Below are 12164 nucleotides of genomic sequence, written 5' to 3' on the forward strand. Positions count from 1 at the left end.
CATGTTTCTGAATGAGTTTTCAAGATGCCCATCCACATCCATTATATGACCAAAACGGTGGTAGAGCAATTATCAACTTTCTTGAAAATGCTAGTTTTGTCAACATTTTGATCTGAACCATTGTATATGATCATAAGTAACCTTAAAACAGGGCTAAACATGCATTTTCCCTTTACTACTCCTTTAAATGCCTGCCTGGTTAAATAAAGGTATAAAAAAAAACACAACAAAGAACTACAACACCCAAAATCCACTTCGATCGTGACGTCATTCCAGGAAACCAGCGGCAGGCAGGCAGCGGTGCGTGTGAGTGTTTACACAAAAGAGGACCCTCTAGAAAGTGACAATCTTCACCAAATAAAGATATTTTTATATTTTCGGAGTTGGTGAGTATATCGTGTATTAGCTAGCACAATAGATTAAGATTTTTTTTTTTGAGGGGGGGAGTAATAAACGCGTTTCTCAGCAATTTATCTCATGTGTTTCTATTTGTCCGGTTAACTCGATAGCTAGTGGCTAGCTGCTAGCAAGCTAGTTGGCTATCGACTAGTCTAGCTAGACTAGTTATTTATGGTATATATGGTGGCCAAGTTAGGCTAGTCATGATAGTCGACATTGGGATGACTAGACAGCTGTCGACAGTTGAAATGTTGTTTGTTTAGCTGTCATTAGTTATCTAATGACCACGACGTGTGCTAGCACTAAGCAGTAGCGCAGCAAGTTCGCTAGCTTGGATAACCAGGATGGCTAAGCCAGTTTGTGACTGCGGTTGTCCGTGGTAGGAGGAAGAGGAAGATGAGAGAGGAGGTGTAATGAGCTGACCGCGGAGTGACCGAGTCAGAGGCTTCTCCGAGGCGGACAAAGAAAGACGAACAAGGATGCCGAGAAGAAAGCAGTCGAACCCCCAGCCCGTCAAATGTAAGTCACTAGTTGTTAGCTAGCTAGCTTGTTGGCTTTCAAGCCTATTTGCAAACTATTTTGTAGTCTTCACAAACCTACCAGCTGTGCCAATCTCACAGTATTCCAGGGGTCTAGTGATGAGTAAAGAATCGGGTATACTGTAACAGAAACGATAGTTTTTACATTAGTATTGTTTAAAGAAGTGAGTATACTCTGGGTCCATGGTTAAAGAAGTGGGTATACTCTGATTAAAGAAGTGTATACTGTAGCAGAAATGTTACAGTTTTTACATTAGTGGTGTTTAAAGAAGTGGATATACTCCCTTTGTATACCCTCGACTACACCACTGAGGTATTCCTGGACAGTGACACAGTTATGAATGCTTCTCGCACAGTAACATTAACCTACTCCATAGGTTTTAGAGCTGGCCAGTTGAAAAGCTTAGATGGCTATTTTGGTTTTAAATAGCTGTAGCTGTGGTCTGCCATCTTCCTAGCCAGTCATGCATAACAAACCCCTCTGGCGGGCTTTACATATACAAGCTTGGCTTTTAACACATTTCATAAGAAGTTTATTATGCTTCTTTTCAAGCGGTTGTCTTCAAACTTGTATGTCGTGTGTATTTTCTCCTAGCATGCGTATGTGTGTGTATGTTCTCCTAGCATGCGTATGTGTGTGTGTATGTTCTCCTAGCATGCGTATATGTGTGTGTATGTTCTCCTAGCATGCGTATGTGTGTGTATGTTCTCCTAGCATGCGTATGTGTGTGTATGTTCTCCTAGCATGCGTATGTGTGTGTGTATGTTCTCCTAGCATGCGTATGTGTGTGTATGTTCTCCTAGCATGCGTATTTGTGTGTTAGTTAGCGTGCTGTGCACCCCTTGTCGTCCTCTCCTACTTCTCTGTGTGCGTGTGTGTGTGTCTGTGTGTGTATGTGTGTGCGTTATCTCATCCTGACTGCTCTGTCTCCACTCCACTCCACACTTCCTCTCTTCCTCCTCTCTGCTTCCTGTCTCCACTTCCTCTCCTCTCAGCGCTGCCCCACCCTCCGCTCCCCCCGCTTCACTCCTCCTCTCTGCTCTCCTTTACACAACCCCTCCCCCCCCCCATACACTCCGCCCCCCTTCCCGTCAGCACCACAGAATTCATTCCCTTTCAACCTCTCCTCTGCGACATCCTTCCTTCCTTCTCTCTCTCTCTCTCTCTTCCCAGGTCTCTCTCCCCTGACTCTCTCATCCTCCCCTTTGTAGCCCTCAGTGTTTTAACGCTTGTGTGTGTGTGTGTGTCCTCAGTGGAGTGTGAGGCCGGGGCGGTGGTGTGTGATCCCGGCTGCCTGGTTCTGGAGAGCGACTTCCTGTTGAGCGAGGAGCTGGAGTTCGGAGACGCTGAAATCATGGGACTGGACAGGGACTCAGGTCAGAGGTCAACAACGACGCAGCACACACACACACACACACACACACACACACACACCAGAGGTGCTGGGGAATATCGGTTCAGGGGAGAATCTTGATCTGTCCTCGGCCATTATCGAGAAATCAAATCGGAATGTAATCGATGTGTGTGTGTGTGTGTGTGTGTGCGTGCGTGCGTGCGTGCGTGCGTGCGTGCGTACGTGTGTGTCTGTGTGCGTGCGTGTGTGTGTGTATGTCTGTGCGTGCGTGTGTGTCTGTGTGCGTGTGTGTGTGTATGTCTGTCTGTGTGTGTGTGTGTGTGCAGGCATGGCCGTGTTCTCTCTGAGCGTGGAGGACGACCCCGCCGCCCCGGAGCACTCCGCCTTCCCGGCGTTCCTCTCCTGCCGGGGGTGTGGCCAGCTGCTGGGGGACACGCCCCTGGGCGCAGGCCTCGCCATCGGGGAGGGGCTCGACCTGGGGGCGGGACTCTACTGCCTGGCGTGCGAGGAAGGTGTCCAATCGGAGTCCCACACCGCCCAGGAAACTTCGCAGGAGGAGGAGGAGTCGAGCTCGGCAGGCCAATCCAGCGGTGGTAGGGCAACCAGGAGGAGGCGGGGCAAAGCCGGCGGCAGGGGAGGGGCGGCGGCCTCCAAGCTGTACTCGTGCTCCCTCTGCAGCTTCTCGTCGCGCTACTCCAACCACCTGAAGCGCCACATGCGGACGCACGACGGGGAGAAGCCGTACCGCTGCGCCGTGTGTCCCTACGCCTCGGCGCAGCGCGTCAACCTGCAGCGCCACGCGCGCACACACACCGGGGAGAAACCGTACCGCTGTCCGCACTGCAGCTACGCCTGCAGCTCGCTAGGGAACCTGCGGCGCCACCAGCGCATGCACGCCCAGGACAGCAGGGCGGCGCCAACGAGGGACAAGAGACGTCCCCGCCGGAGGAGACGCCACGGGACAGAGCGGGGAGACGGTGAGAGACACACACACACACGCATATAAACACACACACACACACATATAAACACACGCACCCACACAGACATACACACGTATTCACGCACTTACACATGCACCCACACACACACACACATAGACGCACACACACTCACAAGCTCACACACATACATAAACGCTCACACGCACGCGCTCAGATAGACATAGACATACACTAATACACGCACGAACACACACACACGCTCACACACACATGCTCACTCACACTCTCACACACACAGATAGACACACAGTGAAGGAGCTCAGTGAGGTGGAGAGAGTATGAGCTGATAAAGACCAGGAAGAACATAACCTACCCAGTCACACACACACACACACACACACACACACATACACCGCTCACTGACCAGTCACACACACACAAACCACACACTGACCAGTCACACACACACACACACCACACACTGACCAGTCACGCACACCGACCTCCACCTACCACGAACGCACACACACGCAGCACATGACCGAGGGGGCGGGGCCTAGAGCCTGCCCCAGGGGGAAGCATGCTGTGTTTTTTTGCTGTTGTCGTGGTGATGTGACCCAGAGGGAAAAAGGGAAGCGCTGATGTTGAACTTCCTGAAATGGAAGCAGCGCTAAAGAGGAACAGAGATCAGGGTCCCGGACCGCTGGGTGTGTGTGTGTGCGTGTGTGTGTGTGTGTGTGTGTGTGTAGATGACTAGACGTGTAGGCTACAATTGTCTAATGTGTGCGTGCGTGTGTGTGTAGGTGACTAGGAGTGTAGGCTACAAGTGTATAATGTGTGTGTAGGCGTGTAAGCCGCAAATGTCTAATGTGTGTGTGTGTGTGTGTGCGTGTATGTGTGCGTGTATGTGTGCGTGTGTGTGTGTGTGTGTGTGTGCATGCATGCGTGTGTGTGTGTGTGTGCATGCATGCGTGTGTTTGTGTGTGTGTGCATGCATGTGTGTCCTCTCCTCCCCCAGAGGCGGTGCTGTCGGACCTGACTGTGCGCGTGAGCGATGGCGGCAGCTTCCTCCAGAGCCTGAACCTGGCGTCCCCGACGGCGCCACTGCCCGAGCTGCTGTTCCCGCTGGTGTGCCGGGCGTGCGGCCGCTCCCTGGAGGGGGACGAGGCGGCGGCGGCGGAGGGCGAGGGCGGTGAGGTGTGCTGCCGCTGCTCCGCCGAGCTCCTCGCCAAAAACCCGGCGTCCTGCAGCCCCGAGCCCGCCGGCCCCCGGCGCCGCCGCCCCGCCGCCACCAAACTGTACCGCTGCCCCTCCTGCCCCTTCCTGTCCCACTACCCCAACCACCTGGCACGCCACGCCCACACGCACAGCGGCCAGAAGCCCCACCTCTGCCCCGACTGCCCCTTCGCCTCCGCCCACCTGGACAACCTGAAGCGGCACCGTCGCGTGCACACCGGAGAGAAGCCGTACCAGTGCCCGTCCTGCAGCTACGCCTGCGGTAACCTGGCCAACCTGCGGCGCCACGAGCGCGTCCACTCTGGCGCCAAGCCCTTCCGCTGCGCCGTGTGCGGCTACTCGTGCAACCAGAGCGTGAACCTGAAGCGCCACATGCTGAGACACACGGGGGAGAAGCCGTACGGCTGCGCGGAGTGTGGATACACCACCGGCCACTGGGACAACTACAAACGCCACCAGCGGAAACACGGACACAACACGGACAGCTGGGACAAACACGACGGACACAGCTGGGTCACGGGGACACACGCCGACGCCCACGGACAGGGGGACGGGGACATGTAGACCCAGGGAGGGGGGGGGGGGGGGGAGAGAGAGGGAGGGAGGGAGACAGAGAGAGAGACGGTGAGGGAGGGAGAGAGAGAGGGGGGGGGGAGAGAGGAGGAGGGAGGGTGGGAGAGAGAGAGAGAGAGACAATGAGGGAGGGAGAGAGAGGGAGGGGGGGAGAGAGACGATGAGAACGTTTGTGTGTATGTGTTTCTGGAAGTATTTGTTTGTCTGGATGTTTGTGTCTGTTGCGTTTCTCTAGTTTCTATGTCTCAGTGTGTGTCTGTGTGTGTGTGTGTTTGTGTCACTTTCGTCACATTTTTGTCATTTAGGGAAGAGTACATTTGTGTAAGTCATTGTCAGTAAAGTGTGTCTGTCTCTCTCTCTCGCTTGCTCTCTTTCTCTGTCTGTGTCAGTGTCGTCTGTGTGTGTGTGTGTGTGTGTGTGTGCGTGCGTGTGTGTATGTATGTAGTTACACTGGTGAGTCCTGCTTCCTCAGCTGGTTGAACTCAGGTGTCTTCTTCCCTAGAGGAGCTGCTTGACTGTCTGGACTCTGGTGGCTGAACACTGCACTGACCTGAACTAGTAATGGCATTACACACACCCCGTCTGTGTGTGTGTGTGGGGGGGGGGGGGAGAGAGAGTGAAAGATCACAGGTGTTTTCACTGGTGTCAAGATGCTCGTAATGAATCATGTTTGAAAACGATGTGCCGATTGAGATTTTGTGTGTGCGTGTGTGTGTGTGTGTGTGTGTGTGAAGGCCATTTAGCTCACTAACAAATAGACTAGTATCTAATTGTTGAATTGATAAAGCTTTTATTTTTTCAACAGATTCTATATATTTTATAACTGTGTGATGATTTGATGAATGTGTTCTCAGACCTGAGCCGTGGAGAAACCGAGACAGTAGATGTTTGAGATGGTAGAGATGGTTGAATATGTCCTGGATCCCCCAACACCCAGCTATCACCAGTCCTCTCAACATATGTCCTGGATCCCCCAACACCCAGCTAACCCTATCCCTAACCCAACACCCAGCTATCACCAGTCCTCTCAACGCTCCTCTGTGCGGAACATGGCTAGGATCTAATTCCCTTCTCCTTGGTTCTAACCTAACCTACAAGGAGACTACGTTACCCAGAAGTCTGTGCTCCCGCAGACCGGCTCGCCTGCTCTCTGATCCTGATCTGCCCAGGGGTCAAGCTCAGGGGTCAAGCTCAGGAGTGTCCTCTCAGGGTTCCACAGTGAATGTACCCCGGCTGTCTGATAGGTAGTATGAGTAGGAGGAGGAGGAGGAGGAAGGCTCCTAACTGGACGACCTCACCAGACCTGGTTCAGATTGAGATGTTTCCTGTCTGTAAATTGCACACGGTGGCCTTTATGTCTGTCAAATAAAAAGCTTTCGAGTGAAGTTTCTGTATCTTTAACTCTCTGTGTGTGCGTGCGTGTGCCTGCCTGCGTGCGTGCATGTGTGTGTCTGTGCGTGCGCACCCGGTTTAACTGCTTGCAAGCTACAAAATGTCCCCTCAAGAATAGCAAAACAAGGAGAATCGTCATGTGGTGACATTGGAAAGGTCTCCACAAGTTTAGGACTAATTTTGGGTCAATGGTTAGGGTTCAGGGCTTGAGTTTAAGCAGGGGTTAAGGATAGGTTGAGGAGTAAATGGTTAGGGTTAGTAAGACACGTGTGTTGGTGTGTGTGGGGGGCAGTCTTAATCTGTACCGGTCTCTGGGTGGTGTGTGTGAAGCAGTCTTTATCTCTCCCGGTCTGGGTGGTGTGTGTGTGTGTGAAGCAGTCTTTATCTCCCGGTCTGGGTGGTGTGTGTGTGTGGGGCAGGTGTTTCCTAAGGAACAGAGAAGTGCAGCTAGCGATGGTGGCTGGGCTGGGCCGTGGTCACCAGGCGTAACCATGACCACGGTCACATCCTGATAGCACACAGATGTACTGTATGTAAAACAGCTGCGTGTGCCGGGGACTGTGCTCGTGTGTTAAAGAGGACCTTCAGAGACCTCAGCTAGCTCGTGTGTTGGTGTGTGTGTGTGTGCGGTCGAGAGCGCTGAAGGGTTTTGGAGAGGACCTTCAGAGACCTCAGCTAGCTCGTGTGTTGGTGTGTGTGTGTGTGCGGTCGAGAGCGCTGAAGGGTTTTGGAGAGGACCTTCAGAGACCTCAGCTAGCTCGTGTGTTGGTGTGTGTGTGTGTGCGGTCGAGAGCGCTGAAGGGTTTTGGAGTCAGAGAGGAACCGACCAAGCAGAGACCCATGGGCCTGGTAAGACAAAATACAACAGTCTTCTAGTTCGCCATGTATGTTCTCATTGAAAATGTATTTAATGAATACAGCTGTGTTCACTGTAATGAAAGCAGATTGACCGCTGCCCAGTTGAGAGGAAGAGGTCAGTTTGAAGAGTGACCGGCCGGTGCTCGGGCTGCGCTGCCGCGGGACTGCGTGGTTTTGGGAGGTGATGTGTTGTGTGGTTTTCTCTTCTGTTAGAACGCGTCCCTTCCCACGCTTTTCCCTGGGGACATTGTGGAGTTCCCCAGGAACAAGTACTTCTCCCACTTTGGAATCTACTACGGAGAGAGGGATGGAGTCCCCTACGTGGCTCATCTCACCAGCAGAGGTGTGTGTGTTTGTGTGTGTGTGTGTGTGTGTGTGTGTGTGTGTGTGTGTGTGTGTGTGTGGGCCCTACCTGCTCACACCTGCTCTACATCATTACAATCACCAGAGGGTCAACTGCTAGAACAGCTGGGTTTATCTCATTTCGCTTTAATGTGTTTAATGTGTGTGTGTGCGTGCGTGCGTGTGTGTGTGTGTGTATGTGTGTAGACTCGGAGGCAAAGCTCCTGCTGTTTGGACGAGCCCTGAGGTCGGAGGTCAAACTGGACCCTGTGTTGCTGTTGGGTAACAAATACAAGGTAGAGACACACACACACACACACACACGTCTACTTCCAGGAATGGTAGCCTACTATGGCCTGGTGTACCACGTGCCCCCTCCCCACCTCCACCAGACCCTAGTGAGACCAGCGTGGTGGTTGTGTTCAGACCTTAGTGAGACCAGCGTGGTGGTTGTGTATCCCCAGTGAGACCAGCGTGGTGGTTGTGTATCTCCAGACCCCAGTGAGACCAGCGTGGTGGTTGTGTATCTCCAGTGAGACCAGCGCGGTGGTTGTGTATCCCCAGTGAGACCAGCGTGGTGGTTGTGTATCTCCAGACCCCAGTGAGACCAGCGTGGTGGTTGTGTATCTCCAGACCCCAGTGAGACCAGCGTGGTGGTTGAGTATCTCCAGACCCCAGTGAGACCAGCATGGTGGTTGAGTATCTCCAGACCCCAGTGAGACCAGCGTGGTGGTTGTGTATCTCCAGTGAGACCAGTGTGGTGGTTGAGTATCTCCAGACCCCAGTGAGACCAGCGTGGTGGTTGTGTATCTCCAGTGAGACCAGCACGGTGGTTGTGTATCTCCAGTGAGACCAGCGCGATGGTTATGTATCCCCAGTGAGACCAGTGTGGTGGTTGTGTATCTCCAGTGAGACCAGCGCGGTGGTTGTGTATCCCCAGTGAGACCAGCGTGGTGGTTGAGTATCTCCAGTGAGACCAGTGTGGTGGTTGTGTATCTCCAGTGAGACCAGCGCGGTGGTTGTGTTCCAGTGAGACCAGTGTGGTGGTTGTATCCCCAGTGAGACCAGCATGGTGGTTGAGTATCTCCAGTGAGACCAGTGTGGTGGTTGTGTATCTCCAGACCCCAGTGAGACCAGCGTGGTGGTTGTGTATCTCCAGTGAGACCAGTGTGGTGGTTGTATCCCCAGTGAGACCAGCATGGTGGTTGAGTATCTCCAGTGAGACCAGTGTGGTGGTTGTGTATCTCCAGACCCCAGTGAGACCAGTGTGGTGGTTGTGTATCTCCAGACCCCAGTGAGACCAGCGTGGTGGTTGTATCCCCAGTGAGACCAGCGTGGTGGTTGAGTATCTCTAGTGAGACCAGTGTGGAGGTTGTGTATCTCCAGACTCCAGTGAGACCAGCGTGGTGGTTGTATCCCCAGTGAGACCAGCGTGGTGGTTGTGTATTTCCAGACCCCAGTGAGTCCAGCGTGGTGGTTGAGTATCTCTAGTGAGACCAGTGTGGAGGTTGTGTATCTCCAGACTCCAGTGAGACCAGCGTGGTGGTTGTATCCCCAGTGAGACCAGCGTGGTGGTTGAGTATCTCTAGTGAGACCAGTGCGGTGGTTGTGTTCCAGGTGAGCAACATGCTGGATGGGTCCCACCCCACCAGGGACTTCCAGACCGTGGTGAAGCCGGCCATCAACGACATGCTGGGCAAGGAGATGACCTTCGACATCCTGTTCCATAACAGCGAGCACCAGGCCACGCTCTTCAGATACGGGGTCAAGAAGTCACAACAGGTGTGTGTGTGTGTGTGTGTGTGTGTGTGTGTGTGTGTGTGTGGGGGGGTGTGTGTGTGGGGGTGTGGGGGTGTGTGTGTGTTAATCCATTTGAGACGCACTTAACTCACAGTCGAGGAGTATGAACAAGGGTGTGTGTGTGTGTTTGTGGGGGATAAGGATTTCTTTGGGGGAGGCTGTGTGTGTGTGTGTGTGTGTGTGTGTGTGTGTGTGTGTGTGTGTGTGTGTGTGTGTGCTGCTTCATGTGAGACTCCAGAGTTCTGCAGACAGCTGTGTTCTGGCGTAGAGAGATGATGCTCCCCTAGTTCACATGCCTCTTATCTAGTCCTGTACTGGCTGTGAATTCACCCTGAACCCCCCAGCTGAACCTGAACCCCCCAGCTGAACCAGAACCCCCCACCTGAACCTGAACCCCCCAGCTGAACCTGAACCCCCCACCTGAACCTGAACCCCCCTGCTGGACCTGAACCCCCCAGATGAACCTGAACCCCCCAGCTGGACCTGAACCCCCCAGCTGAACCTGAACCCCCCACCTGAACCTGAACCCCCCAGCTGGACCTGAATCCCCCAGCTGGACCTGAACCCCTCAGCTGGACCTGAACCCCCCAGCTGAACCTGAACCCCCCACCTGAACCTGAACCCCCCAGCTGAACCTGAACCCCCCAGCTGGACCTGAACCCCCCCAGCTGAACCTGAACCCCCCCAGCTGAACCTGAACCCCCCCAGCTGAACCTGAACCCCCCAGCTGGACCTGAACCCCCCAGCTGAACCTGAACCCCCCAGCTGAACCTCCCTCTGTCTCATTCCTTCTTCTGTCCTGCAGATCGAGAGGGTCTATAAACACATTATGCCAGCATGGGAGCATCTGCTGGAGGAGAAGAAGCTGTGACCATCAAGAACCCCCCCTCCATACACACACACACACACACACACACACACACACACACACACACACACACACACACACACACAACCCACAACCCACAACCCACCCAGAGCCCCTAGATACTGACCCTACCCCTCCCTCCCACCCCAGAGCCCCTAGACACTGACCCTACCCCTCCCTCCCACCCCAGAGCCCCTAGACACTGACCCTACCCCTCCCTCCCACCCCAGAGCCCCTAGACACTGACCCTACCCCTCCCTCCCACCCCAGAGCCCCTAGACACTGACCCTACCCCTCCCTCCCACCCCAGAGCCCCTAGACACTAACCCTACCCCTCCCTCCCACCCCAGAGCCCCTAGACACTAACCCTACCCCTCCCTCCCACCCCAGAGCCCCTAGACACTGACCCTACCCCTCCCTCCCACCCCAGAGCCCCTAGACACTGACCCTGAGCCCTGGACTCTGCCAGGTCTGTAGTTCACCTTTCATCCAGCAGAAGGAGTGAGTCCACACTTTGCTTCACTACAAACATTTCTCTGCACGATTCTCCTTGGTGGTTATGATCAAAACAAGAACATGAGAATCATGGTGGAGAAATGTTTAAAGCAGGCAAGGATAAGAATCCCCTTTCACTCTCTCCCTCCAGCTGGGCTGGGATTCTCTCTCCCTCCAGCTGGGTGGATTCATGAGGAATAAACTGAGGGACTTGTTGACTTCATATTGGTCTCTGGGTGGCAGCAACAGACTCTCTCTCTGTCTGTCTGTCTGTCTGTCTGTCTGTCTGTCTGTCTGTCTGTCTGTCTGTCTGTCTGTCTGTCTGTCTGTCTGTCTGTCTGTCTGTCTGTCTGTCTGTCTGTCTGTCTGTCTGTCTGTCTCTGTCTGTCTGTCTCCATCTGTTTCTCTCTCTAATCAACACATCTGCTTAACTACTTCAACAATTACTCCTCTGGACACTCACGCGCACACACACACACACACTCGCGCGCGCACACGCACACGCACACACACACACAGAGAACCTTCTGGATCACTTCTATTTGCTTGATAAATCTGTTGTTTATCCAGTGCAGCGTGTGTGTGTGTGGTGAGAAGTTTAACTGGGTGGAATGTCAGTGGTGACATTGTGGTGTTGGTGATGGGCGTACATTTTAATGTTTTCTGTATGCTTGATGTGTGCTAAACAAATTCCCCTCTGGGGCAATAAAGGTTTCAATTCAATTCAATGTGAGTCACGCTGTGGTTGTTTTTACAAATGGAGGCAGAGAATATGGAGGATACATGTAACTGGGTGTGTTTGTGTCTCCTGGTGCAGCACAATAAAGAACGCTTTTGCATTTCACACAGGTCTCTCCTTCTGTTGTGTGTGTGTATGTGTGTGTGTGTATAAAGAAGTGGGTGTACTCCGTATACCCTTGACTACTGGAGTGAGCAAACACAGCTGATATCGATCTGGGGACGCGTTGTCATGAACTGCAGTCCCAGGGCCAGAGCCAGGCTGAGTCCCAGGGCCAGAGCCACCCTAGGCAGATCCACTGATGGTGCAGTATGGAAGGGGCGGGTTGGTGGGTCCGCACCGGGGGGCTGTTGGAGACACCTACGGGTCTCGGAGGAAGAGGTGGTGTACTTCCGCCTGTATCTCCCTCTAGCCCACCCAACAGCCTTACTGAAGGTCTCAGAACTAACCCCTCCAGGCTCTCCAGGGTGGAGGCTATTCCTCCAGGTAGGGTTCTCTCAATGCCTGTACGTTGGCCTCCATCTATCTATTGGTGTTGTCTCTCACTTTGTTAGCGATGTTGATGGAGGGAGAAGAGGGCTTTATAAACGCTACCAGTGTGTGAACTTTGTTATGCATCGCTGG

The 12164-nt window shown here is 53.5% G+C and overlaps 2 protein-coding genes across 2 annotated transcripts; both read left to right on the forward strand.

The window, feature by feature from the left end:
- Positions 1–279: 279 nt before the first annotated feature.
- Positions 280–5037, forward strand: znf513b (zinc finger protein 513b; the record flags this gene model as incomplete). The annotated part of the gene is made up of 5 exons (XM_084446421.1): positions 280–386; positions 783–918; positions 2193–2315; positions 2620–3270; positions 4256–5037. The coding sequence occupies exons 2-5, from the start codon at positions 879–881 to the stop codon at positions 5035–5037; spliced, it is 1596 nt and encodes a 531-aa protein (XP_084302547.1). The 5' UTR covers positions 280–386; positions 783–878.
- A 2172-nt stretch (positions 5038–7209) lies between these two features.
- On the forward strand, positions 7210–10309 carry plaat1l (phospholipase A and acyltransferase 1-like; the record flags this gene model as incomplete). The annotated part of the gene is made up of 5 exons (XM_084447460.1): positions 7210–7287; positions 7510–7639; positions 7846–7934; positions 9256–9420; positions 10244–10309. Exons 1-5 carry the CDS (start codon positions 7279–7281, stop codon positions 10307–10309), a joined length of 459 nt encoding a protein of 152 aa, XP_084303586.1. The 5' UTR covers positions 7210–7278.
- Between the last annotated feature and the right edge of the window lie 1855 nt (positions 10310–12164).

The sequence above is a fragment of the Borostomias antarcticus genome (assembly GCF_949987555.1).
Source record: "Borostomias antarcticus genome assembly, chromosome: 12".
Classification (NCBI taxonomy): Eukaryota; Metazoa; Chordata; class Actinopteri; order Stomiiformes; family Stomiidae; genus Borostomias; species Borostomias antarcticus.